Consider the following 23,632-nt stretch of genomic DNA (forward strand, 5'->3'; position numbering starts at 1 on the left):
TATTATTATTATTATTATTATATTACATTTAAACTCTGGATTACCTGAAAAAGAATAGAACGTGTGTTGGACCACTTTTTCCTTTTTAATTGATTTTAAGAGCACTTTGATGGTAAAGAAGGTAATGTCAAACTTTACAGGAGAAAAATGACATCAGTTATTATGTTGCCTTCTTCTTTGTCCATGTCCCATCAACTCCTTATTAATTGTTCTCCATCTGCTGGACCTCTATCCCTGCCTTTCTCTCCCCGTCTCTCCTCCCACTGTGGACGGTCGGACGTGAACAGCGCCCCGCAGTCTCCGATGATCACTCCTCGTCAGCCATGTTGTTAGTGTGACACACTGAGCTGTCAGCAACAGGTTCGCAGAGTACAAGTGTGGCATAAAACTAAATATTTCTCCAATAAGTGCAACTCTCATTGGATACCAAACTTGACTGCGTGTGTGGGGAAGCCGTCCAGAAGTGGTGGGTGATCATTTCAAGCGACTTCAAGGCTCTGGAGTTGGTGTTTTATGTCGGCGGTGAAAGAGGTACGCAGCGAAACTGCTTATCTAAGCACGAGTGTAAAGTTTGATATAGTTTGGAAAAGCATGTCGATGAACATTTAGCTTCTGTATATCTTTTAAATATAGCTTAGCTTTGTATTTATTTGTTTGTGTTCCTTATTTGACGCTGCGCTATGAAAGAAAATGTGTCTTTTGAAGGGGTGATGCCTCTCTTCTGACTTCCAACAAGTTAGCTAGCTGGGTTATGTTTTCATTAGCTGCTGGGTTTATGGGTGCACCTAGGTGGGGTGTTAATGGATGCTTCTGTAAGGTGAGATGGTTCATGGAAAGTTTGCAAAGGTAGATTGGCCAGAAAGTCTCCTAAATTCCTCTCGGTTCAAACTTGTTGAGCAGGTTGCAGCTAAGTCTGAGTAGGTGACAAGTGATCAGGGAATGTAACTCTATCAGTTCAGAAAGATCATCTGAGACTCTGCATAATGAAAATCTCTAGAGTGGTGGTGCCGATATTTTGGTCTATTGTCCCATTGTGAGTCCCAGTTTGTCCAACATGACTTAGTTGGAGCCTCAAGGTAAGAAACATTTCCATCACCATTGAAAGTGACAGTTTGTGAGCAGATGAAGGATTTGTTGATTTTTTATTTTTTTTCCAATCCACAAATCTTGAATTATCACAAAGGACTTTTGTTTCTTATATTTAACCAAAGTGAACACAAACATTTGACATAAAGTCGCCTAAATTCAGTCTTTAAGGGGTTATCTCTACTGATGTGTTGAAGGTGGTAAGCTTGTTTCAGTTTTCCTCTGCAGACGTACTGTTAACAGGTGAAGTGAATAATATTGATCATCTTGTTACAATGCAACCTTCAGCTTTGACATTCATTTTCTTGGCTTCTTGGCTGCAAGAGGCATTTAGCTTGTCATCTTATCATGGAGCACTGTGCCGTGACCTTGCAAAAGCCATTATTGGCCCAGGATAAGTTTTTGTTAGGGAGAAGATTCAGGCTGTTTAATCTTTTTTGTCCTTTTCATTTAAATCTGCTGTGAAGATGATCCAAATGGAGCATATGCACACAGCATTGTGTGCATATGTGCAGACACACATATTGTACACAGACAGAGTTGCTGTAATGATCCAGTTTTATTGTTAAAAAGTAATTTCTCAAGAGTGTTCTTTCAAGTTCTGTCACGTTACCATATATGTACAAATAAGGACGGGTCAAAGCAGGTTAAAGGAGGCCATGCCTCTAAAAAAAAAAAAAAATCAAAACCCAGCACTTCAAACAGAATAATTCAATCCCAGTATGAAACACTCTTAATGCCACTGATGAATGGGGTGCTTATCGAAGGGCATGTGTGTTCTGGTGTAATATGTTTTTAAGCTCACCTGAATAGTTAGCTGCACTGTGGGAAATAGTAGGGAAGACTGAACCAAATGACTAGAAAAAAGTAGAAATAAGTTATTAAGGAGATGACTAGGTTTCTTAATTTCCCACATGGGGATTGATATACTATCTACCAGTTAAAGGAAACAAACAGGAACAGAGTTGTGGATGTCGTGAGCTCAGTGAACAAGGCAGCTGAAAATCAATCATTTCTTATGACATAACTCAGACAGGCAACGCTTGTATGCGATCAGATTAGTGATGAGGACAGGCCAGGGTGGCACAGTTGGCTGTGAATAATATTTACAGGCAAGATGAGACACAGAAAGAGAGGGGAGAAAACTAGACAATTGTCTTGAAGATATTAATAGAATGAGGAAATGATGACATTAAAAAAGAAGAAATTATTTCTTACTTAGTTTAATCTACCTTTTCTTTCTACTTTTCCTAGTGTGAAAGAGGTTCAAGTGGCAGCAAGGTAGAGTGTTAAAAGTGTTACTTAAACTGACCAAGAGGCATAAATGTGTACAGACAGATAAGTATATGTATATCATCAACATTTTAATAGCTGCTACTGAAACAGGTAAGGTCAGAGACAGCCAGGCTATTTATTTTAGCTGTGGTGATGTTATTCACCACAGCTAAAAATGATTTTTGGAGTCCCTGGAAATGAGGAGAAAACTTTAATGTTAACAGTTATTTCACACAGGTTGTAATCCACTGAAAGTTAAGCATGCTTAATGGTGTAAGTGTGAAGAGTGTCCCTTATCTCATATCTCCATCCTCAAATAGTTTTTTTTTTTTAATCTGATTTGTGTCCTAATATTAGGAGTCATTTGTTGGGAAAGGTTTAAAACATTTTTTTATTTATTTATTTAAATTTTTAAAAAAAAGAAATTGAGAGAATATCTTGTTTTTGTTCATTGTTAGGTATGAAAGACACTTTGACATTTGCATTTGACTTAAAGAATTATTTTGGCGATCTCATCACTGTCGCTAAATAGTAATGACAAAAAGTCTAATATCTTTTTAATTCAGCTGACTGCTGCTAGTATGTAGATATCTCCTACTGCGTGATGGTGCAACAGCTTGCTCATAAATGACAGGTTGGTAGTCAGCGTGAGTCATGTGTCTATTTCTGTGCTAAACCATGACAACAGTAATTGGACTACTGCAATTGTGTGGGTACCAGAAGGGTTAGGGTTAGGGGTTTGGGTTATCAGAGGGCATCTCAAAGCGCCCCTGGTTGACATGCAGGATTGAACACATGCCTTGTACTCACCACAAAGACACAGTGTCCAGATATTACATATGATATTAATGCAAATGTTGATGTGGAAAAACGTGGAAACTTTACCTTTTAGATGTATGACTTGTGATGTGTAGGCCTCTGTCTTCAGTGATGATGACTGTGCACAAGGCTTTAACTCACAGCTGCTTTTCTGTACCTGAGTGTTTGTTTTCCAGCCTGGTTTTAAGTAGTAATAGAAGGTTATGCATCATTGATTCAGGACAGATAATGTTGGTTTGCAGGTTAGGTGGAGCCCTGCTAGTCCACGATTCCCTTAATTCTGCCTCAGCAGACTTATGATGAAGCATATAGTGAGTCTGCTGTATTCATTTAGTAGCCCCAAGCTATTTTTGAGACCTTGTGTGTTTGTATGTAAGTGCATCTTGACAACAATTTCAGATAGAATTTGCATAAGTTTTGCAAAGCTAAGTCTGGCTGAGAAGTCGGTCGTTCAGTAGGTCAGACAGCTGTCGCATTAGGAAAAGTAAGACTCCTCTCACTCTGGAAACACTAAACCTTAAAGCAGACTGCTTACTGCTATCTTTCATTTATTCATTACAGTTCCTGCGGCGTAACATTACTACAGGTTACATTCCTGACCAGAGCCCAAAAAACACCTGACGGGACTGCTATTGATGTCAGGTCACCACTCTTTTCACACGTGACCTGTCTTTAGCCAGAGTTGTGTGATGGCTCATGTGATAGACGGGAGAACTGGTGTGAAACTTGTTTTCACCAGTGGAAATGATCTGGACTGGAGAGCAAACTGGATGCATTACATGATGGCAACAGTTTTGTCTGCATTCAAAACGGCTGTTTTGTTTACAGCAGGGCAGGAGTGGCATACGGGCTCACGTCTTGTAGTTTTCTATATATACTGTATCTTTTTGTATTTTAATAATTGCACAAAGGTTATTGGACATATCTGCAAGCAGAACAGAAACGACGTCCCCCTGGATTCGAAGCTTATCTGGTAACACAGTCACTCAGTTTGTTCCCTTATATCAGATAGTGTTGTCAATCATTTAAGCTTTTTGTTTAAAAGCGTTGCCGATCCCAAAAGTTTAGGCATTTAGTACATATTGCAGTGACATTCCTGTGTGATGGTAAATAAACAAAGAAAAAAAAACATATTGGACTTTTGTGTAGAAATCTAACTTCCAACATCTTTATGTTTATAAAATTGACATTTTCCCAGTATAAACCCAGGAGTCATAGGCTCCACCAAGTAACATAAACATCACCTTGGTAATGTCTTTTTGTGTAATATCACATTGACACTGACAAAAAACAACCATATGACACAAAATATGCTACAGTATTTAGTACTACCACCTCCGTAGTAGAATAACTTCTCATTGATTATATAATGTTATTAATGCTTTTTGGGGGGAAAAAAGTGATATTCTGTCCAAGACATACTAACCAAATAGTTCCCAGTGTGTACAATGCACATAAAGTTTTTTTTGTTTGTTTGTTTGTGTGTTTGTTTGCTTTAACTGCTGTATAATTAATATTTTAACTATCAGTATTCATTTATATCTTGAGATATTCAGCCCTTTGGGTTCTATATTTAACATGACAGTAAAGGCAAATACAATGCAGACGTTGGCTCAACTAATTTACTGACTGAATAATTCCCACACTCAGCTAGTGTGAATATTAATATGGCTCTTTGTGTCTCACCTGTAAATTAAGGTGTTTTTGCTCATTTTTTTACTACTGAATTTTAATCTTCTGCAGACATAAGTTGGTATTTCATTATAAGATAAAAAACAATGGGACATTCATTCTTCTCGACAAGAATGTTCATGAGTGGAAAGAAATGCAAAATAAAAGAAAGATGGAACGGAGATAGAGACCTGACCAAGGAGAGATAAGAAGGCAGAGATGCAAAGCAGCAGATGGCAGGCAGTAGATAAGCTCTCTTGCTGTTTTCTGCCCTTGTGAGATCATCAAGCTGAACACACTGTTTTTGTTGTCTAATATTTTTCTTCTACACAGAAGTATAGACAACAACAGGAAAGTCAAAGATCTCTGGAGTTCCTAATTTTCCAGTCCTTCTGTCCATTGCTAAGCAAAGCTTCAGTGCTAATAGGTTTCCTGCTTTGTCAACGTCTTCCTTCTTCTGAAATCCACAATCACTTCACGAGAGCTGATGTTTGATGAGGAAGTCCTCATGTCTGTGCAATACCAAGCAGGAAGTGCTGAGCAGTAAGACAGGAATGTTCTCCTCCTTTTCCTCCTCCACCTTCATCATTTGAGTCTGACTTGCTGATGACAGAGAGATAATCACAAGGGAAGCAGGTGTTCAGCCAAATATTTAATGAAGTCGGTGTGAAAGCTACGTGAACTACATGACAGTACTAAAAATATATAAAAATCATTTGCGAGACACCTTCTTACCTGTTAGACCTGCTTCATACATCCATGGCAGTGTTTTGAACATAAATAAGGGGTTTTATGCTGGCTGTATTTCTCTCAGACAGAGCAGTGCTTCAGTAACAGATGAGATCTATAAGTATTTCTACAAACCCAGCACTGGTCTTTTGACAACAATATTCCCACATTTAGCCAGTGCACAAATTAGGACATATGTATGTGCTATGTTATGACCGACCCTAATAGGGCTGTGACGATACACTTTTGTCCCGATTCCATTCCGATTTTTTGGGTGTCCATTCGATTTAAATTGTGATTCTCACAATGCTTTGATATTGCTGGTTTTTGTGGATTTAGAAACAAAATAAATGTATAGAACTTTTTTTTTTTTCTCCTAATATTTCTTGATTTCAATTAGAAAAAAACAACACAGTAGCCAGATCATCATTCTGCTGCTTTAATGCTCCAGAAGACAAGTAAAAAGATCAATAAAAACAATAAAAATGGCAAAATTTTTATGCTGGATTACTTTTATCTGTTTGGGAAAAAAAAGAAAAGATTTTTTAACAAAAAAATTGATTTTAAAATTGTGAAGCAAAAAAAATCCAGATTTTTGATTTTTCAATTCGATTTTTCCACCCCTAAACATAGACCCTAAACATTCTCCTAACCATCCAAAGCAGATTTAAACGATACTCCATGTCCTGCGTCCTGTGAGGAACTGATTATATGAAAAGGTAAAAAGCAGCGTATAAATTAGTACCAGCTAGATGAAGAAGACAGTAGAAGTCAAGCAAGAAGCTGCCGCATTTTGGTGGAAGAGTGAGCTAGTTGGCAAGAAAGAAACCAAAACCAAAGGGAAAAAAAATCATATCTACAACATTCAGTACTGTCCCAATACTACATTAAAAAAGAAAAGCGTTTTATTGCTTTTATCAGTCACTCTGATTACCCTTTGTGCAAAGTCCAGCTAGTTTAAACACTCTATAAAGATACATCAAAAGCAGTTCAGTGCAGTAGGTAATAAAGTGTTTAAACAGTGTTTTAAAATCCTGTATTTACACTAAATTCACGTTAGATTCATATACTTTAGATTTATAAACTGTACATTACAATATAGTTTGCAGTAGCTACTGTAGAAGTAGCAACTGTAACTGTACTATTCTACCGTAACAGCAGGTCTGCGTTACTATAGGATTATACTGGGAGCATCAGCGTATACTGGAAACATCAAGGTTACCCCTACCTAGACATACTATGTCAGATTTTTAGTCTTGCAAATTTGTGTTCAAAGGTAACTAAATAAACATGTTTCATGCCCAGTCTGTTATGTTGGAAGATGTGGTCAATAGCTGATGTAGAGACTACGAATACCATCTGCATTGCCTTCGGTCTCTGATGGATTTCACATCATTTTGAACAACCTTTTCAATCAATAATGAGCTGTTATTGGTGGGAGAAAAGAGTAGTCTTTCACCCTTATTTTGTCCGACTCTGTTAAGGTGATTATGTATAGAGTGTAAACCTATAGACATAATGAACAGTACAGTTCTTATTGTATCTGAATGTTCACTACAGAGAATCTGCTACCGATTGGATTGGACTCTTTGTCCTTCTTCCCATCCCATTACAAGGACATGCTGTGCAAAGTTCATCTGAATTTCAACAGCGATGATTTCTCTTGGTCTTCCTGCCTCTTCCTCATCCTGTTCCTCATTGTCCACCACCATTGTCCACTCCTCCTCCTCCGTCTCTCTGTATGTTTCTGTACATTGTAGATGATGAACAGGCTCCACCAGTGCTCTATGAATGGCTATCATTTTGCTGCTAGTGATTAGTTTTGCAACACAGGTGTGTCACGGTATGAAATATGTTCAGTGACTTAGAATGAGCTCTCTTTCTACCAAAAAAACAGCTTGGGTTTTGTAAATTGTACCTGAAGAGTGTGTCAGGTTTGGTAAAAGGAGTGTTTAATTTGAAAACTGCATTCAGACCACTGAGAACAGGATTTAGTTTTTTTTTACCAACAGAGAATAACTGTAATATCAGAACAAATTGTTGCATATTTATTGTATACTTTGGCTTCCAAAAACGTGTGAAGCTGCTGACCTGCTCGAGATCAGTTAAGCATTATCATGACGCTGTAAACATCAGATCTGTTGTTAGCATGTTGCTGTTAGCATTTAGCCTACAGCCGGATGCAGCTGCTGACTCATAAATTAAATGCTTCTTTACCTATAGCAGATGAATTGTTTACAGTCTGGCAGCCTTTAGAAGAGGAGTGGTCTGCTTTATTAAGAGGTTACATAAATCCTGTCATCTTTTGTTTAAAAAAAAAAAACAAAAAACACTTGTTATACTTTTACTGACAGATTGCAGGACAAAACCCTTCATCACTTTTGTCTTTTCAAGTTAAATGTTCAACTATTGAATATAAACAAGGTTTTTTACGCTGGCTGTTCTGTTACTCTTATATTAATGGGTTTGCAATGGACTTTTGGATGAACTTTAACTCCACAGACAATCTGCTCATCAAATGTAAGAAGTTTCTTTATGAGGGTGGTGTCTGTTTGACATGAAGACACTGCAGGTCCTTTGTTGGAGTCTTTCTCAGATACAGTGCTGAACAGGGCTCTGTAGTCCTAAGGACAATGACTGTAAATCTAATGAGCGTCTATCAGTTTAGCTTGTTTAGTGTTTGCTGCACTGGTCTTTAACCACTACAGAGTCAATGTGGATGGTATTGAAACAAGCCTCGCTGGTTTGGGACGTGGCCAGGCTGCTCCAGAGAGAAGAGAACAGGAGAAGCCCTGTTTATGCTTGCTGACTGACCAGAATCTGTCTACCCTGCTCTGTGTCTGTGTTCCTCTCTCCGCCTTTTTTCTCTCCCTCCCTGAGTAAAAGCACAGTCAGGGCTCAGCTGCAGTATTGACTGATGCCTGGACTGTGACTTTGTGTTTTGCAGATGGCTGTGAGCTGTAGCTGAGGACGCCACTGGGAAGCCTCCACATGAAAAAATGAATGGTAAGACCAGTTTGTGTATGTGAAGAGGGGGTTAAATGTATGTGTATGTGTGTGTGTGTGTGTGTGGTTTTAAGAAAGAGAGAATTTGAGAGTTTTTATTTATGGTTTTCCTTTTTTTTGTGGCGCTGAGGAGGGCTATAGCCAAAACACTTACATTTTTGTTTGTTTGTCTGTTTTAAAAAGTGTTTAAAGCTATTTTATTAGTCTATAAATGTTTATGCATGTCCCGTCTAGACCAGCTCATTCGTTGTTTTACTTTAAGGGCAGACATTGAACTCTGTGGCCATCTGAAAGTTATAATTCCTCTTTTCTTTTCACACCAGCTTTGTTCATAGTTTAAAGGTGCAGCAGTTTGACATCTTTATACTAAATGAAAAGACACAGTGCTTACTATATGTTCTATATGTCACAGAATAAACAGTGGTGTGTGTGTGTGTGTGTGTGTGTGTGTCCTTGCTTGTGTAAATACTACTGTAAGGCGTTAGCTTGATCTCGTCCCCTCCAACACCATGCTTTATTATCATTTAGTCAACATCAATGCATTCCCATCTTCTGACTATCACGGTGGCTCGCCTTGGGATACTCTATTATATTATCTGTTTGTGTGTCTGTTTTAGTTATAAAGTGGTGTTTGCTATTTTTTTCCCTACCATTTTAACCTAAAAAGTGCAGGCTTGTTTGCCTTGCCCAGATTCTGAGTTTCTCTCATTTTCAGTTCACGAAGCAGGTTTTCTAGTCAGACCCTAAATAAACACCCATATTTAACGCACAACAAAATATAGGAAGATTTGATCACCAGCTAATTTTAGCCACTTTCACATATGCCTTTTGCAAGCCAGTCACGTGCATTTGCATCCCGTCATGTGTGAAACAAGAAGGTACAACAGGAGGTCAGAACTGACCTGCCACTAATGCACCTCTGATTCTACAAAGACAGAAGTAACGGCCTGGGTTGGGGCAATGATGGTGTACTTGCTCATCGTTGAACTTGTTATTCTAACCTATGATACTGTCATGATCCTGCAATTTGGCTTTATATGTGTAAGGATGCAGTGATTTTGAGCTGAGATGCCTTTGTCTGAAATGGGAACTTGTGAGGAGGTCTTTTGTCGGCTGTAGGGCACCTTTAATACATTCATATGTTTTCTTGGAGTTGTTCTGCCACATATTCATGTTATTTCAATGGAGTAACAACCTAAATTGTATTCTACTTCTCAGGTGGTCTAAGCATATGGGCGATCTCTCCAGAGGAGAGAGGCAAACATGATCAGAAGTTTGACACCCTCTCCCCATCATTGGGCTATGTCTCAGGTACACATATTTTCACACACACCACTACACAGACTGGTGATCATTTACACAGTGACTGTACTGTTGTCGTGTTTTTATAAAGTAACTTTCCCATGATACATCCTTCAGCCTATGAGTGGTTTACCAAAGAGAAAACTTAATGCCACAATGATACACATACCACTGTAAATATAGCCTACTGAGCTATGAAATACACTCACATGTCAGTGATGAGGCTCCACAGATTCCGCCACAAGCACAAACACACTGCCAAAACGGATTTACAGATATGGGGTTTGTTTGTTTGCTTGTTTGTAATTTCTTTGCCTTTTGTCCCTCTGTAGGAGAACAGGCCAGGAAGTTTTTCCTCCAGTCAGGGCTGCCTCCCAATGTGTTGGCTGAGATATGGTGAGAAACACTCGCACTGGCACTGAAACACAGACATACCTCTTATTGGTTTGGTTGTGGAAGATTTCAATAAAATATTGAAGCACATATGCTGTTGTCTTACTAATGGTCTTTCCTCTGCTTCCCAGGGCTCTGGCTGATATGAATAAGGATGGAAAGATGGACAGGTTGGAGTTTTCTATCGCTATGAAGCTCATAAAGCTAAAACTCCAGGGCACACCGCTTCCCTCTGCACTGCCAATCGTCATGAAACAGCCTCCAGTGCCCCTTCACAGTCTTAATAACCCGACCGCATCCATGTCAGGCTCTGCTTATGGTACAGTGTTTTAAAAATATACTGTATGCAGGTGTATCATCACCTGGAAAGTTTAAAAATGTATGTTTATTATTCAGCCCTGAACACAGAAACTCTATAAAAGAAATAAACAGATAAAATGAGTCAGGTGTAATACAGACAAGCTAGAGACTGGCTAATTTAGACTGGTGTGTGTGTGTTTGTAGGTATTGGTCCTATGTGTATGATGCCTGGAATAAACCTTGGCATGTTGGCCCCTGTCTCCATGGCAACCTCTGGACTTGCACCTTTGACGCCGATGACAGGTCTCACCCCTCTGGTTCCTTCCGCATCAGGGCTAAACCCACTAATAGCTTCAACCCCTACCAGGCCGCTGATGCCCACAATGGGGAACGCTGCACTGTCAAATGGCACCATAGGAATTCTCCAGCCGATCCCTTCTGGACCTGTGACGACTGGTAAGTCTTGTTGTCATTTCTACTCGTTAAATCTTCTATTTTGCTTGCGTTACACCGTGTCGCTGTTCGGGATAAGAAGTAAAACCAACTATTTAAACAGTACTTTGACACTTCAGGACTGTTTTCAAATTAGGAAGGTCCCTTAAAAGCAACCCCTGGTTTTCTGCATTTCCACCGAGGACTGATAGGACAACTAATCCTTTACAGATGCACTCCCATAGAGAGAAGTTAACCATAAAAAAATGTCCAGTGGTTAAAGCACCACTCCTAAACAATCAGTAGGTTGAAAAATGTTCATTTCTGATCAAGAGGGTAAAAATGTTCCAGACATTTTATCATCCGGTTCTGGCAATGGCATGCTTCAGGTAAAGGACCTGGTAAAGGCCCTTGGGAAAAGTTACTGTGGTATAGATGCTTAAACACACATTTATCTGTTTTATTGCCTCTTACTTGTGTGATGTAGCAGGAATATCTTAGGAGAAATACAAGGGTTTTTTGACAGTAGATGATGAATGAGTCTGGAAATTTCTTTATGGTTTTGAATGGAAATGAAATGCCTCCTGATCCCGTATCGCAGACTCAGGTGTCTCTGTCTCATTTCCATACAAATTTGCTTCCTGTCCTTGAAAAGGATACAGCAGTGACTGGATCCTAGTGCACCACTGAGCCCCTCCAGGCATCTGCCCCTTCTCTGCAAACTATAGAAACATTCATAGAAGAGTCTCAGCTTTAATAGTCACCGTCAGATATTTACCTAAAACGCCTCAGAAAAGGTTGCAAATGAATATGGAAATGTATTTAATGGACATATCTGTGCACTTCAGGCCTACCTCTATCTGCAACTCCCTACTCCTCCCCACTTGGACTCTCCTCTTCTCCTGCTGGTATGAACAGTTCTGGATCACTGCTGGACCTGGGATCTGGCAGGTAAAAGGCACAAATACATTGCAGAGTTCAGAAGTAGCAGTTCATTCTTTTGCATAATCACCGCTTCTTTTTGTTTGTTTTGCTTGTCTCTTAAAGCGAGTTAACACCTAAAAGTGAAATTTGATTTATTCCTTTGTCAGCTCTGCTTCATCATCTCCATCAGTGATGTCTCCCATGGCTGCTGTTCCCAGTGACTGGGCTGTGCCTCATGCTTCTAGACTGAAATACAGACAGCTGTTCAACGGCTTGGACAAACTGATGACTGGATACCTCACTGGTATGACGTGTTTGCATCTGTGTGTATGCATGGGGCAGTGTATCGGTCAAACAAAACATAGCAATCTGCAGAATGCAGGTGTGGACGCTCATGAGCAACGGTCACTAGTGACTTCATTGCTGCTGAGTTAACTCAAAGGAAGTAGGAGCATTATTTCTGGGTGTGTGTTGAGACAGTGGGGCGGTTTCTCAACACATACAACCAAATCTGCCTTTGCTTTCTGGTTTCGTAATCCTTGTCAGACCTGTTCTCTTGAGTAACCCACAATTAAGTGAAATGATGTTAGCATTCAAATGAACACAGATGAATTCCTTACTAATGTGACATGGTTCATTGATTAATGCACCCTGGGTACATTAGATAAAATACAGAGATGAATTATTCTTGTTTGCTCAGGATCTGGTCCAAAATCACTGAAAACCGGTTTTCCAATGGAAACCTGTAACATGTAGCTACATGTTGTTACAGTCCTTTTATCCTCATAGCTTTTCGCTAAGTGTGTCTTTTAGGATCAAACAATTAAAAGAGAACAAAAACAACAGGGGAGTTTTGGTGATGCAAACAGTAGTTTTAGTCAACTAATACACGCTATCGCCCTTCTTGTCTTCCTTTTTCCACATCACCAACGCTTACACGCCACACAGCTCCTCTGACATTTGTCACTCATATTTCAGGTCAGCAGGTTAGAAGTGCCATGGCAACCACAATGCTGACACAGACTCAGCTGGCCTCCATCTGGTAAGAATATCTGGAGTTATCTGTGTGTCTGTACATGTCAAATCACTGCTGTACTCTTGTGATGAAGTGGGAATGCACAATGTATTGAGACGTTATCATTCTCGCTTTAACAGCTTACAAAACATCAGTGTGGAAAAACCTCTGCAGTATCACAAAACATTTTGGTTTCAGATAAGACGAGAGAAACAAGAAAAATAATTCTTGTAAAGAAATTACTGTTCCTAATTTTAGTTGCCACTAAAATAGTCTGTAAAGCTTTTCTGTAATTGCACATCTTCAAAGGATAATATTTTCTATATTTTATGCAAATTTGGCACACTGCTGTAATTGCACATCTTCAAAGGATAATATTTTCTATATTTTATGCAAATTTGGCACACTGCTGGTTCTAAAACACCTTTCAGTGTGTGTGATCTATAACATTATGCAGTTTACAGACAAGTCCTTGTGTGGTTACTAGATGATATATATGTGCACAATGTTTACTATAGTGTAATCCACAGCCTTTAGTTTAGGTATTAGCAAATTGATCAGAATAGTAATACATTGTAAAGTGATAGTAACAGTTAAAAACTATTTGTTTTTACTCAGCTGTTTGCAGTTGACTTAACATCTTGAATATCAGCAAAGCAATCATGTAAAAAAAAACACTTAAAATGACAGTTTAAAACTCCTCTGCAGGACATTAGCTGATGTGGATAAGGATGGTAAGCTAAAGGCAGAGGAGTTTATTCTGGCGATGCATCTTGTCGACATGGCAAAGATGGGCCAACCACTGCCTCTCACACTGCCAGCTGAGCTGGTGCCACCTTCACAGAGGTACGTTTTAAACACCACGTTTGATAGTTAAATCTATCACTGTGCCATAGATGTGTTTACGTGATATTTTACATCTACTGTGTATTCAGGAATCTTTTTTAAATGATGTATTTCAGGACCGCAGTGAATGGGTCCAGCTCTTCTTTGTATGCAGCTCTGCCTAATGATCTGGACATTGATCCTCCGCAGAAAGCCAAAATCAACCGTCAGTAACGCACAACCAACTCCACACAGAGTGTAGTCTTGTTTATCTGCTGCATTGGGGGCAGTCGGCCTTTACAGACCACAGCGAAGCAGCTGTTTAACTTGCTGCATATTGTTGCACACATAAGACTAGAACAGCTTCAGCCACCTGAACGCTGTTTCTGAGTCAGATTTCCAGCAAAATCCTATTATTTATTTATGTACCCTCTGGCTTTAATGTTAACTTCATAACCTTTTTAAATGCAAAGGTTCAAACAAGTATTTAACATGTTTTCAGTGTTCTCTAGATTCAAAGAGTTCATCAACACTGATTTTTTTTTTTTTCACTCTATGCGTTCAGTGTCGTTCGAGGATAAGTTCAAAGCCAACCTGGAACGTGGGAATGCAGAGCTGGAGAAAAGGCGACAGGCCCTGCTGGAAGCAGAGAGGAAGGAGCAGGAGCGGCGTGCACAGAAGGAAAGAGAGGAGCAAGAAAGGAGGGAAAGGGAAGCTCGGGAGGCTGAAGAGAGGAGGAGAAAGGAAGAGGAGAGGAGGCTGGAGCGACTAAAGGAGCTGGAGAGACAGAGAGAGGAGGAGAGACAGAGAGAGATAGAGAGGAAAGAGGTGAGGGAAGCATGGCACAGTTGTTCACATGACGTGTTTTCACTTTTTAACCCCCACTGAGAGGTGCGTCCCTATGATACATGTATATTTACCTCAGTGTGCATGTCTGTGGTCCCACCCATCAGGCGGCCCAACGGGAGCTCGAGCGTCAGAGGAAGGAGGAGTTTGAGAGAAGGAAGCGAGGAGAATTGAAGATAAAGAAGGAGCAGGAGCAGGATGAGATCATCAAGCTGAAGGCCAAGAAGAAGAATCTGGAGATGGAGTTGGAGGCAGTGGTGTGTGGTGAAGAGAGCATCTTTACTCCAGTGGTGTCGTTTCCTAACTGATCAGTTCTCTAATCCTTGTTTCTTCTTTTGTCTTTCTTCTGCTGCAGGGCAACAAACATCGTCAGATTTCAGACCGACTGCGTGACATTCATAACATGAAGACGCTCCATAAGACAGAGGTTGAGCTTAATAATCAGAGGAAAGACACACGTCAACAGGATATTTACAACCTGCAGAGACAGATTGAGGTTTGTGGGTTTTCAGTGTAATTTCAGTCTGTAGGCTTGTATAACTAAACTTTTGTGATATACTTTGTCGTTCGCTGCCTTGACAAGATGTGTTTTCTGAAATGTTTTCTCTTAACGATCCATTTCTTCTTCTTTTTTCTTTTTTTTTTTTATCAGGAGTTTCAGAGGAAGCTGTTACAGCTGACTCCAGAGCAGAAGAGACTGACAGAGAAGCTTAAAAACATGGCTTTGAACAACATGTCGGGTTAGTACTGAGTGATTTAGTGAATAAAGCACATCAGCACAAAGACTTTAATGGTAAACAATCTGAGTAAACAAACCCCCTGTTATGAAAGTTTTCTCTCAACAAGTTATTCATTTTTCATCTGTTTGCAGTGTCGACTATGTCCACACTGAAGGTGGGTGCAGCAGAGAAGAAAGTAACGTGTGTGAAACTTCAAGATCAGCTCGAAACTCTGCAGAAAGACACTGCTGCCAAACTAGCTGAGATGGACCAGTATAATAAAGACCTACAGGTAGGGATGACTGCAAGCGTGTCACTATTAGAGAAGGATGTTACCATTTAAATACCAAATGAGGGAATATTTGCAAAAAACAATAAAGTTTATCTGTTTGAATATGCTTGAATATTTTGTCTTTGTAGTGTATTTCACTGAATACAGGTTAAAAAGGATTTGCAGGTCAATGTATTCTGTTCATATTTTTACACAACAACCCAACTTCACTGGCATTGGACTTGTAATGTAAAAGACTCTATTAAGCATGTGTTTGTGCAGGAATTAAATGTACATCTCTATAAAAATTATGTCTTGTAGAGCATTTTGCTTAGAGATTTAATCAGCTTTAGTGTGTGTTTGCCTCATTGGTCAGAAGTACCAACTTTGTCCTTTTAAACTTCTTTCACTCTTTAAAAAAGAAAAAAAATCATGTTTGGGGAATTGTTATTTTCCTGCTTAGCACCAAACAGATCCAGACTCAGATTTGACTCAGTCAAACTTAGAAGTCTCCTCTGTTTTTATAGCTGCAAACATTTCTCCTCTCTGAGGCTGTTTTTGACCAAGAGATAAAGCAATTTCTGTTTGTACTTATAACCTATGAAGAGTAACTAAACGTATAAATTAAGTGTGTTTTGCTGTGTAAGTGAAATGTCTCTACATGTCATGTGACTGGTAGTGTGAAATTTGTTTTGACAAACTAAAACTTGGCACATCTAGCCACATTGTTTGACTGATATAAAAGCAGGAAGGTTTTGTGCGAAGCCTTTTGAACTTCATGCTAACCACAGCTTCCTGTCCTCTGTAGCCTTCTTTTATGTCCCTCTATTTCCTTCCCATTATTCCTCCTCAACACTAATTTCCCACTTTTGTTATCTTTAACTTTAATTCCTCTCTTCTGCACTCGACTTTTGAAATGTTCTGCTCTGTCCTACTCTGCCCTCCCTCCCCCCGCTCCCTACGTTACAGTATGTGGGTGCAGAGGACTCTATGCTTCAGGCTGTCTTCTGTCTGCTGGCCTGCCTCCGTAACCTCTTCTACCTACTAAAGGTTTTCTCTTTAGGTCTCTTTGTTGTTCTTTTCTTCTCACCCATCTTGTGTAAAACTATTCACATTTTTGTAACTTTTTCCCATTTCTTTTCTTCTTTCTTTATATTTCTTGCACTTTCTTCAAACCACATGATAGCTGTTATTTGTGTGTGCATGCCCTTTTCTCAGTCTTTAACCATATGTTGATCCATTCACGAATTTAAGTCTTGTGTGTTGTTTACTCCATGAGTAAAGATGCCTGTTTTTTATTGTTTTGTTTGTTTTTTTTCCCCCCTGCATAACAGGAACTGAGAGAAAGCCAGAGAAAGCAACAGGCAGCGCTGGAAAAACTGCGAGCCATCAAAGCAGACAAACAGCGTGAGCTGATCCGACGGAAGGAGCAGGAAGAGGAGAGAAGGAGGAAGGAAGAGGAGAGAAGGAGGAAGGAAGAGGAGATAAGGATGAAGGAAGAGGAGAGGAAACGTCAGGTGGAAGAAAGGAGACGAAAGGAGGAGGAGGAAGCTCAGAGGTACTGTGTTGCATTACTTTTAGATTTCATCATACAGGAAGAATTTAGCTTTTTTTTTTATTTCACTGAGAAATGAACTTTGAATAACTTTTTAGTGGTATAAGTAGTCAGAGTAAATGTCAATGCTTCACACATGCAGGCGTATCAAGCTGGAGAAGGAGCGTCAGTGGCAGGAGAAGCTGAGGAGAGATGAAGAGGAGCGCCAGAAGAAGCTTCAGGAGGAAAGAGAGGCCAAACAGAGGGAGGAAGAGGAGAAAGAAAGACAGGCACTCATCCAGGCTGCTCGGGAGCAGGCAGAACGGGAGCTCAGAGCAAGAGAGGAGGCTGAGCGGAGGAGAAGGGAGGAGGAGGAGCGTAGGAGGCAAGCAGAGAAACGCAGACAGGAGGAGGAGAGGCGGAAGCTGGAGGAAGAGAGAAGGCAATTGGAGGAAGAAAGAAGGAAGTTAGAGGAGGAAAGGAGGCAGGAGGAGAGGAGAAGGAAAGAAGAGGAGGATAGGCGCAAAAGAGAGGAGGAGAGGAAGAGATTGGAGGAGGAGAGGAGAGAGGAGGAGCGCAGAAGGGTCAGGGAGGAGGAAGACAGGAGGAGACAGAGGGCAGCTGAAGCGGCTCTGCGAGACGCCGAGGAGAGGAGGAAATGGGAGGAAGAGGAGAGACAGAAGAAGGAGGAAGAGGACAGGAGAAAACAGGAGGAAGAGAGGAGAAAGCTTCAGCAGAAGCAGCAGCAGGAGGAGGAAAGGAGGAGGCGTGAAGAGGAGAGAATAAAAGCAGAGGAGGAAAGGAAGAAAAGGGAAGAGGAGGAGGAGAGGAGGAAGGCTGAGGAGGAAAGAAAAAGGAAGGCGGAGACGTCGCGCCAGCAGCAGGCGAATGGAGGAAAGCTGGATATTCAGGAGAAGCTGCAGGCGCTGCTGAGGGGCCTGGAGGAGAGGAAGGGTAACACACACTTTACATCTCAGGCTCCTTTCAGCGTGGATTAAAAACGCTCCCGATTAATTCACCGTGTGATCCTGATGTTCTGCTACAGGTGGGCAGCCGAAGGCCGCGCAGCACAGGAAGTCAGCTGCTCTCACATCCTTCAAAGCGCTCTACCCTTTCACCGCCAGAAACAACGAAGAGCTCAGCTTTAACGCAGATGATGTCATTGAGGTAAAGAATGGATTTACGTCTTTTATCACATATTTTTATTTCGGTCGCTGCCTCCTCCTCTCCCTGCTTTGTCCCTCCTCCTCATGAGGAGAACTTCCCAAACCCGCTCCTCTCTCCTTGTCAGGTTGACGAGACGACGGAGCATGAGGAGGGCTGGCTGTACGGCAGCAAGCAGGGGAAGATGGGCTGGTTCCCAGAGAGCTACGTCGAGCGGTTTACCCCATCAGAGCCAACTAATAATGCAGCTCCGGCTCTTTCTAAATGGCCACTCCAGTCACAGCTTTCCAGTGCCCTCGAAGCTGCCAAGGCAGCAGGGACTAAATCTGCCTTTACACCAACACATTCTCCAAACTCTGCACCCTCTGAGACACCTGGACAGGTGAGGGTTTCCCAGAGTAGCCAGTACCGCTTACCCAGTAGTCTGATACTGTCTGGACAGAGTACAGCGAGACTTGCCTTTTTACTCGGCTGTTTATATTTCAGCAGGTGGTGGGTAACCTGCTGGCTCAGGCCTTGTGTTCCTGGACAGCAAAGACTGACAACCATCTGAACTTCAATAAGGACGATGTGATCCAAGTGTTGGAGCAGCAGGAGAACTGGTGGATGGGAGAGCTGAATGGTGAAAGGGGTTGGTTCCCCAAAACATATGTGGCCTTGCTGGGAGAAGAGGACAACTCAGAGTAAATATTTATTTACATATATTTGCCTCTGTAATCAAACAAGCTAGAAAATTTTTTTTTATTATATTTTTTAAATGATCAACAGTGTTTAATGGGTTTCCTTCCCAGCTCCTTTTAAGAACGTCGCTTGGAAATCAGAGTTAAACGAATCTTTAAAGCAATTTGAATACTTGCACATCATACACAATGAAAATATGCAGACTATTGTAAAATTATATTTGTCCTCACACAGGAAACCAGAGGTACATTCAGCTGTTTGGCTTTTCTTCATTATCCCTGATTTCGGTGTTAATGGTCACAGTTTTATTTGTTTGTTGGTTACTTATTAACTTACATAAACATCGTAGCCTGGAGTTTCCATAGCAACAGAAAAGGAAACCGAGGTGCTTTCATGTCATGTAAATGACTGTTTTTTGGGGTGTAGTTACTTTAGGCATTGTGCTGTTTGAAAAAGATTTCCTTTTGTTGTCTGCTTAAGCCCTGGACCATACATGACTTTATGGGAATGTTACGCGCGTGTGTGTGTGTGTGTGTGCGTGCGTGCGTGCGTGCGTGTGCGTGTCGCAAGCAATCCTACACTAGCAGGCATTGTACAAGAATGTTGAAATGAAACTCAGGTGAAGGTAGAACTCATGTTCCAGCTTGTATCTGTATTCAGGACTGCAGGTTTTAGGTTCTCTGAGCAGAATCAGTCTTCAGCTAACACGTCTCTGACTTTTAAATGACACAGGAAGAGTCAGCAGGTGGACGACTACGTGTGATGTGCTGTTTAGTGTTTGTCACTGTAATGCAAACAGGAGGATAACTCGACTGTGGATGGAAAAGATGAATAATTGGAGTGTGTACTCTCTGTGTTTGTAGCATAAAGAGTTTGCCTCCTGATGCTGCAGACTCTGCTGATACCTCTCAGCTTGAAGGTACAGTAAAACGCTCATCATGTTGCTGATGGTTTAGATTGTTGATTTAAATTGTTTGAGATTTTTTTACTTGACTGATTTGACTCATATTTACTTTTCAAACTTTGTTTGATGTTGGGGAAAAAAGAAAAATGTTATGCTTCATAAATCTTATTGTACAGCCAGTCATTCTGGTCCTGTCGGTCTGACACACCTGTCTGCAGTCTGAATGACATCTATAGTGTTCTTTTGTGAATTTGTTGCTGTCCATTTGTGTTCATGGCTTCTTTTCCTTTGCAGAGTATGTGGCGTTGTACAAATATGAGTCTCCAGAGCCTGGTGATCTGACGTTTACAGATGGGGATGTGATCTTGGTGAGCAAGAAAGAAGGAGAGTGGTGGAATGGATCAATAGGCGACCGCAGAGGCCTCTTCCCCAGCAACTATGTCAAACCCAAAGAGGCAGATGTAAGGGCACTAACTTACACTACAGGGACCATCCTGGTGTATCACATTTGTCCTGCTGTGATGAAAGTGAAAAAGAGAATTTTAACTCCGTTCTTCACTTTTTTACTTTATTTTTCAGACTTCGAGCTTATCTGGAAAGAAGAAACCAGGTAAGCTCTTTTATTAACATTTTCCAGCAGAGATTTACTTATAGATCATATGATTACACTGGCTGAGAGTTGCAAACACACTTCACATACAAAAACATGTTGCGTATACAAAAACAACTTGAAAAACAAAACGCTGCAAATTTACTCTCAGAATAGATCCAGTCTTTTCTTGTTCATATATGTTGAATAAGTCCAAATGTGTCCAGAAAGACCACAGAAATGCATATTCCTCCTACTTCAGTTCAGTTGATAGTGTGTGTGTTTCTATTGGTGCAGAGATCGCCCAGGTGATTAGAGCCCAGTCCTCTTCTGGCCCTGACCAGTTGTCTATGGAAAACGGCCAGCTCATCCTCATCCTCGGCAAGAACGCCTCTGGCTGGTGGCTTGGAGAACTTCAGGTCAGCCTGTACTTCTTATTCAGACATGTTTTTGAAAGGCTATTAAATACTTTGCTGAAGGTAATCAGTCTTTCAGCTTATGTTACCGTTTAGCAGCAGAGTAGCAGCCTGAATTTACTGTTGTTATTGTTGTTATCCACAAGAACAGTTATCCCCACAGTTTGCATGACTTTTAAATGAATCAGTGTTTATTTGTGGTCCTTTAATTTTTGCCTTTGCCTTCAAGTTTCGACCAGCTCAACATCAACAACAAATATTTCTCTATTTCATCTGACGTTTTGTTCACTTTCATCCAACATCTCACATGATAAGGAATAAATTAGTATCATGTCTGAGAAATAAACTGATCCCGTGATCTTCCTCTGCTGTGGACGTTTCTGGTGGAAAACTGCATGTTTTCGTACTTAGAAATTATTGCTGCTCAGCGTCCCTGCTTTCTGATTAAATCCTCCTGATCTATGTTTGTTGGTTTCTGTCTTCAGGCACGTGGTAGGAAACGTCAGAAGGGCTGGTTCCCTGCCAGTCATGTCAAGATATTGGGTTCCAACAGCGGCAAATCTACACCAGCACCCCAACCAGGTAACACACACACACCTCTTGAAGTGATGTGAAGACATGAGGTTAAGTAGGTTAAAGACTAGACAGTGTGTGGATAAATAATGTTGCGCTCTCCTGTTCTGTTTCAGTCTGTCAGGTTATCGCCATATACGACTACACAGCTGCTAACCAGGATGAGCTGAGCTTCTCTAAAGGACAACTGATCAACGTTTTAGACAAGACTGACCCTGACTGGTGGAAAGGAGAAATCAACGGGGTCACTGGTCTCTTCCCGACTAATTACGTTAAGATGACGACAGTGGACTGCGACCCCAGCCAGCAGTGTGAGTTAAACTAAAGATTAGACATGAATAGAAACGTGTGTATTAGAAACACAGAGAGCTCCTTGTTGATTCAAATGTCTGTGACTAACTAATCCTAAGCTTTTGCTCATCTGTCCAACCCAGCGTACCATCACTGATCATTTATCATCAGCACATCTCTCCACCAGTTTATCTTTGCTTCCCACTGACTCTTTGTTTCTCATTTCCCTCCTCCTCTCCAAATCTTCTTCTCCTTCCTTCTCTGTTGTTCCTCTGCCCCTCTCTTTCTCCTTCTAGGGCGGTAGAAAGACTTCCTCCTCTTCCTGGCCTCAGAGACCCACTATCACACTCTGCTCTGATGGGTCAGAGTGTGTGGACTCTGCTAACTTCTTCTACTGATCATGTGTTGCTTTGTGAGGGACACAGCCTAAAATCTGAAAGGAAAAATGTGATTCTTGATTGAATGAATTTGGTCCTGAAACAACTTTGACTGTTGATTTTGTGACTTGTGAAAGCCTTCGTGCCTTGTTGATTATGTTAGTGATTGTTCAAATTTTAAATCTAAAGATGCTGAAACCAGGAACCGGTGTGTGAAGCAGAGCGATAGTGGGTTTCTCTGTGGTTTGTTGTTTCTTTTTGTTTCTCATTTTGGGACAGATGTTTTCTTTTTCTCCAAGTTTTGGAGGTCAGCTCACACAAAGCCCACTATTTGTCTCCCCTGGTGATGTGTCTGTGTCCTGACCTTTTTGGTCTTTATCTTTTTCTTTTTCTTTTCTGAAAGGATAGGCGGTTCAGATCGCAGATTGCATTTGGCCCTCTTTGTTTATGAAATAAACTTGATTATTTGTCCCCTTCAATACCAACTGGTGTTGTCTTATACATGATTGGAAAGCCTGATTGGTCACATTTTCAACAAGGTATAACTTGCATGGATCACAGCTAAATGCAGCTAGCTACTTTCCTGCAAACTGTGGGAGAGTGCGAGCATGTAATCCACCGGACAACTCCAAACATGTTAAACACAAACAGTGAAATGTTACAGGGGATTTTGACATATTTTTTTAGAGAACTATCCACACATGTAGCTGTGTTGTTCGTTCCACAGAAGCACAGAAGTTAAACTTCATCGTAAAGGTGAACGATGTAAATATTATATCCCAGCTGGTATTCTTAAAGGGGAGAAATGGGAGGCCAAACACTTTTTTTCTTTAGTTTATTATTAGGAAGTAATTAAGCAAAACAATATAAAAGAAAACTGCTCTGCAATGTTAGGTGTTCACTTTTCAACGGACTAGAAGATGCAACAACATCAACTGCATGTTAGAGGAGGATTTAGTTGCCTGGTCTGAGAACTGAAACCCTTTTGCAAAATCCTATAGCCTGCTTTCCATGTGCTGACCAGCAGGGGGTGAGTCCTGTGGTTGAGGACAGGTTGGGAAGCAACACAGCAGTACTGATCAAAATGAACAAAATTCATAAAGCCCCCCACCCCCCTTTTAGCCAGTCAAACTAACCACATAGTAAACCCTCTTAGCTCAGCCTCCTTACTGCACAGCCTGCAGCAAAGCCTCATTAGTTTACTTTTTCTTTCTTTCTCTCTTTTTCTCATCTCTCCCCTTCTCTTTATTAGCATGTTTTTATCTTGTGTCAGTTTATTTAAGTTTTGTTTCAGTTTTCTTAATTTTGTTCATATCAAGGCTTTAAGAGGATCATCCATACATGAGTGAGGAATGTCATTATGGCTGCATCTATTTATGTTTATGTAAAACTTTCATTTTTCTTCTGGAAACTTGCCACTGTAACCATTTTGCTGTGGACATTTTGATTTAACGCGTTATGAAAACCTTCAGTTTAACTTGATTGGGCCC

General features: G+C 40.7%; 1 protein-coding gene across 1 annotated transcript in view; it reads left to right on the forward strand.

The window, feature by feature from the left end:
* The first annotated feature begins 334 nt into the window (after positions 1 to 334).
* Positions 335 to 23,632, forward strand: part of itsn2b (intersectin 2b) — a 30,598-nt gene continuing 7,300 nt past the window's right edge. Inside the window, exons 1-27 of the mRNA XM_079239354.1 lie at positions 335 to 531; positions 8,528 to 8,586; positions 9,805 to 9,897; positions 10,221 to 10,284; positions 10,413 to 10,600; positions 10,786 to 11,037; positions 11,862 to 11,964; positions 12,105 to 12,241; positions 12,916 to 12,979; positions 13,661 to 13,798; positions 13,915 to 14,003; positions 14,343 to 14,605; positions 14,731 to 14,880; positions 14,979 to 15,119; positions 15,276 to 15,363; positions 15,495 to 15,634; positions 16,948 to 17,171; positions 17,311 to 18,101; positions 18,193 to 18,314; positions 18,439 to 18,693; positions 18,798 to 18,994; positions 19,856 to 19,911; positions 20,191 to 20,357; positions 20,476 to 20,506; positions 20,783 to 20,904; positions 21,387 to 21,483; positions 21,591 to 21,785. Coding sequence (XP_079095480.1) covers positions 8,580 to 8,586; positions 9,805 to 9,897; positions 10,221 to 10,284; positions 10,413 to 10,600; positions 10,786 to 11,037; positions 11,862 to 11,964; positions 12,105 to 12,241; positions 12,916 to 12,979; positions 13,661 to 13,798; positions 13,915 to 14,003; positions 14,343 to 14,605; positions 14,731 to 14,880; positions 14,979 to 15,119; positions 15,276 to 15,363; positions 15,495 to 15,634; positions 16,948 to 17,171; positions 17,311 to 18,101; positions 18,193 to 18,314; positions 18,439 to 18,693; positions 18,798 to 18,994; positions 19,856 to 19,911; positions 20,191 to 20,357; positions 20,476 to 20,506; positions 20,783 to 20,904; positions 21,387 to 21,483; positions 21,591 to 21,785 — 4,174 coding nt within the window. The 5' untranslated portion in view covers positions 335 to 531; positions 8,528 to 8,579. The remainder of the gene's footprint in view (positions 532 to 8,527; positions 8,587 to 9,804; positions 9,898 to 10,220; positions 10,285 to 10,412; positions 10,601 to 10,785; positions 11,038 to 11,861; positions 11,965 to 12,104; positions 12,242 to 12,915; positions 12,980 to 13,660; positions 13,799 to 13,914; positions 14,004 to 14,342; positions 14,606 to 14,730; positions 14,881 to 14,978; positions 15,120 to 15,275; positions 15,364 to 15,494; positions 15,635 to 16,947; positions 17,172 to 17,310; positions 18,102 to 18,192; positions 18,315 to 18,438; positions 18,694 to 18,797; positions 18,995 to 19,855; positions 19,912 to 20,190; positions 20,358 to 20,475; positions 20,507 to 20,782; positions 20,905 to 21,386; positions 21,484 to 21,590; positions 21,786 to 23,632) is intronic.

Source organism: Telmatherina bonti (genome assembly GCF_933228915.1).
Source record: "Telmatherina bonti genome assembly, chromosome: 1".
NCBI classification, from domain to species: domain Eukaryota; kingdom Metazoa; phylum Chordata; class Actinopteri; order Atheriniformes; family Telmatherinidae; genus Telmatherina; species Telmatherina bonti.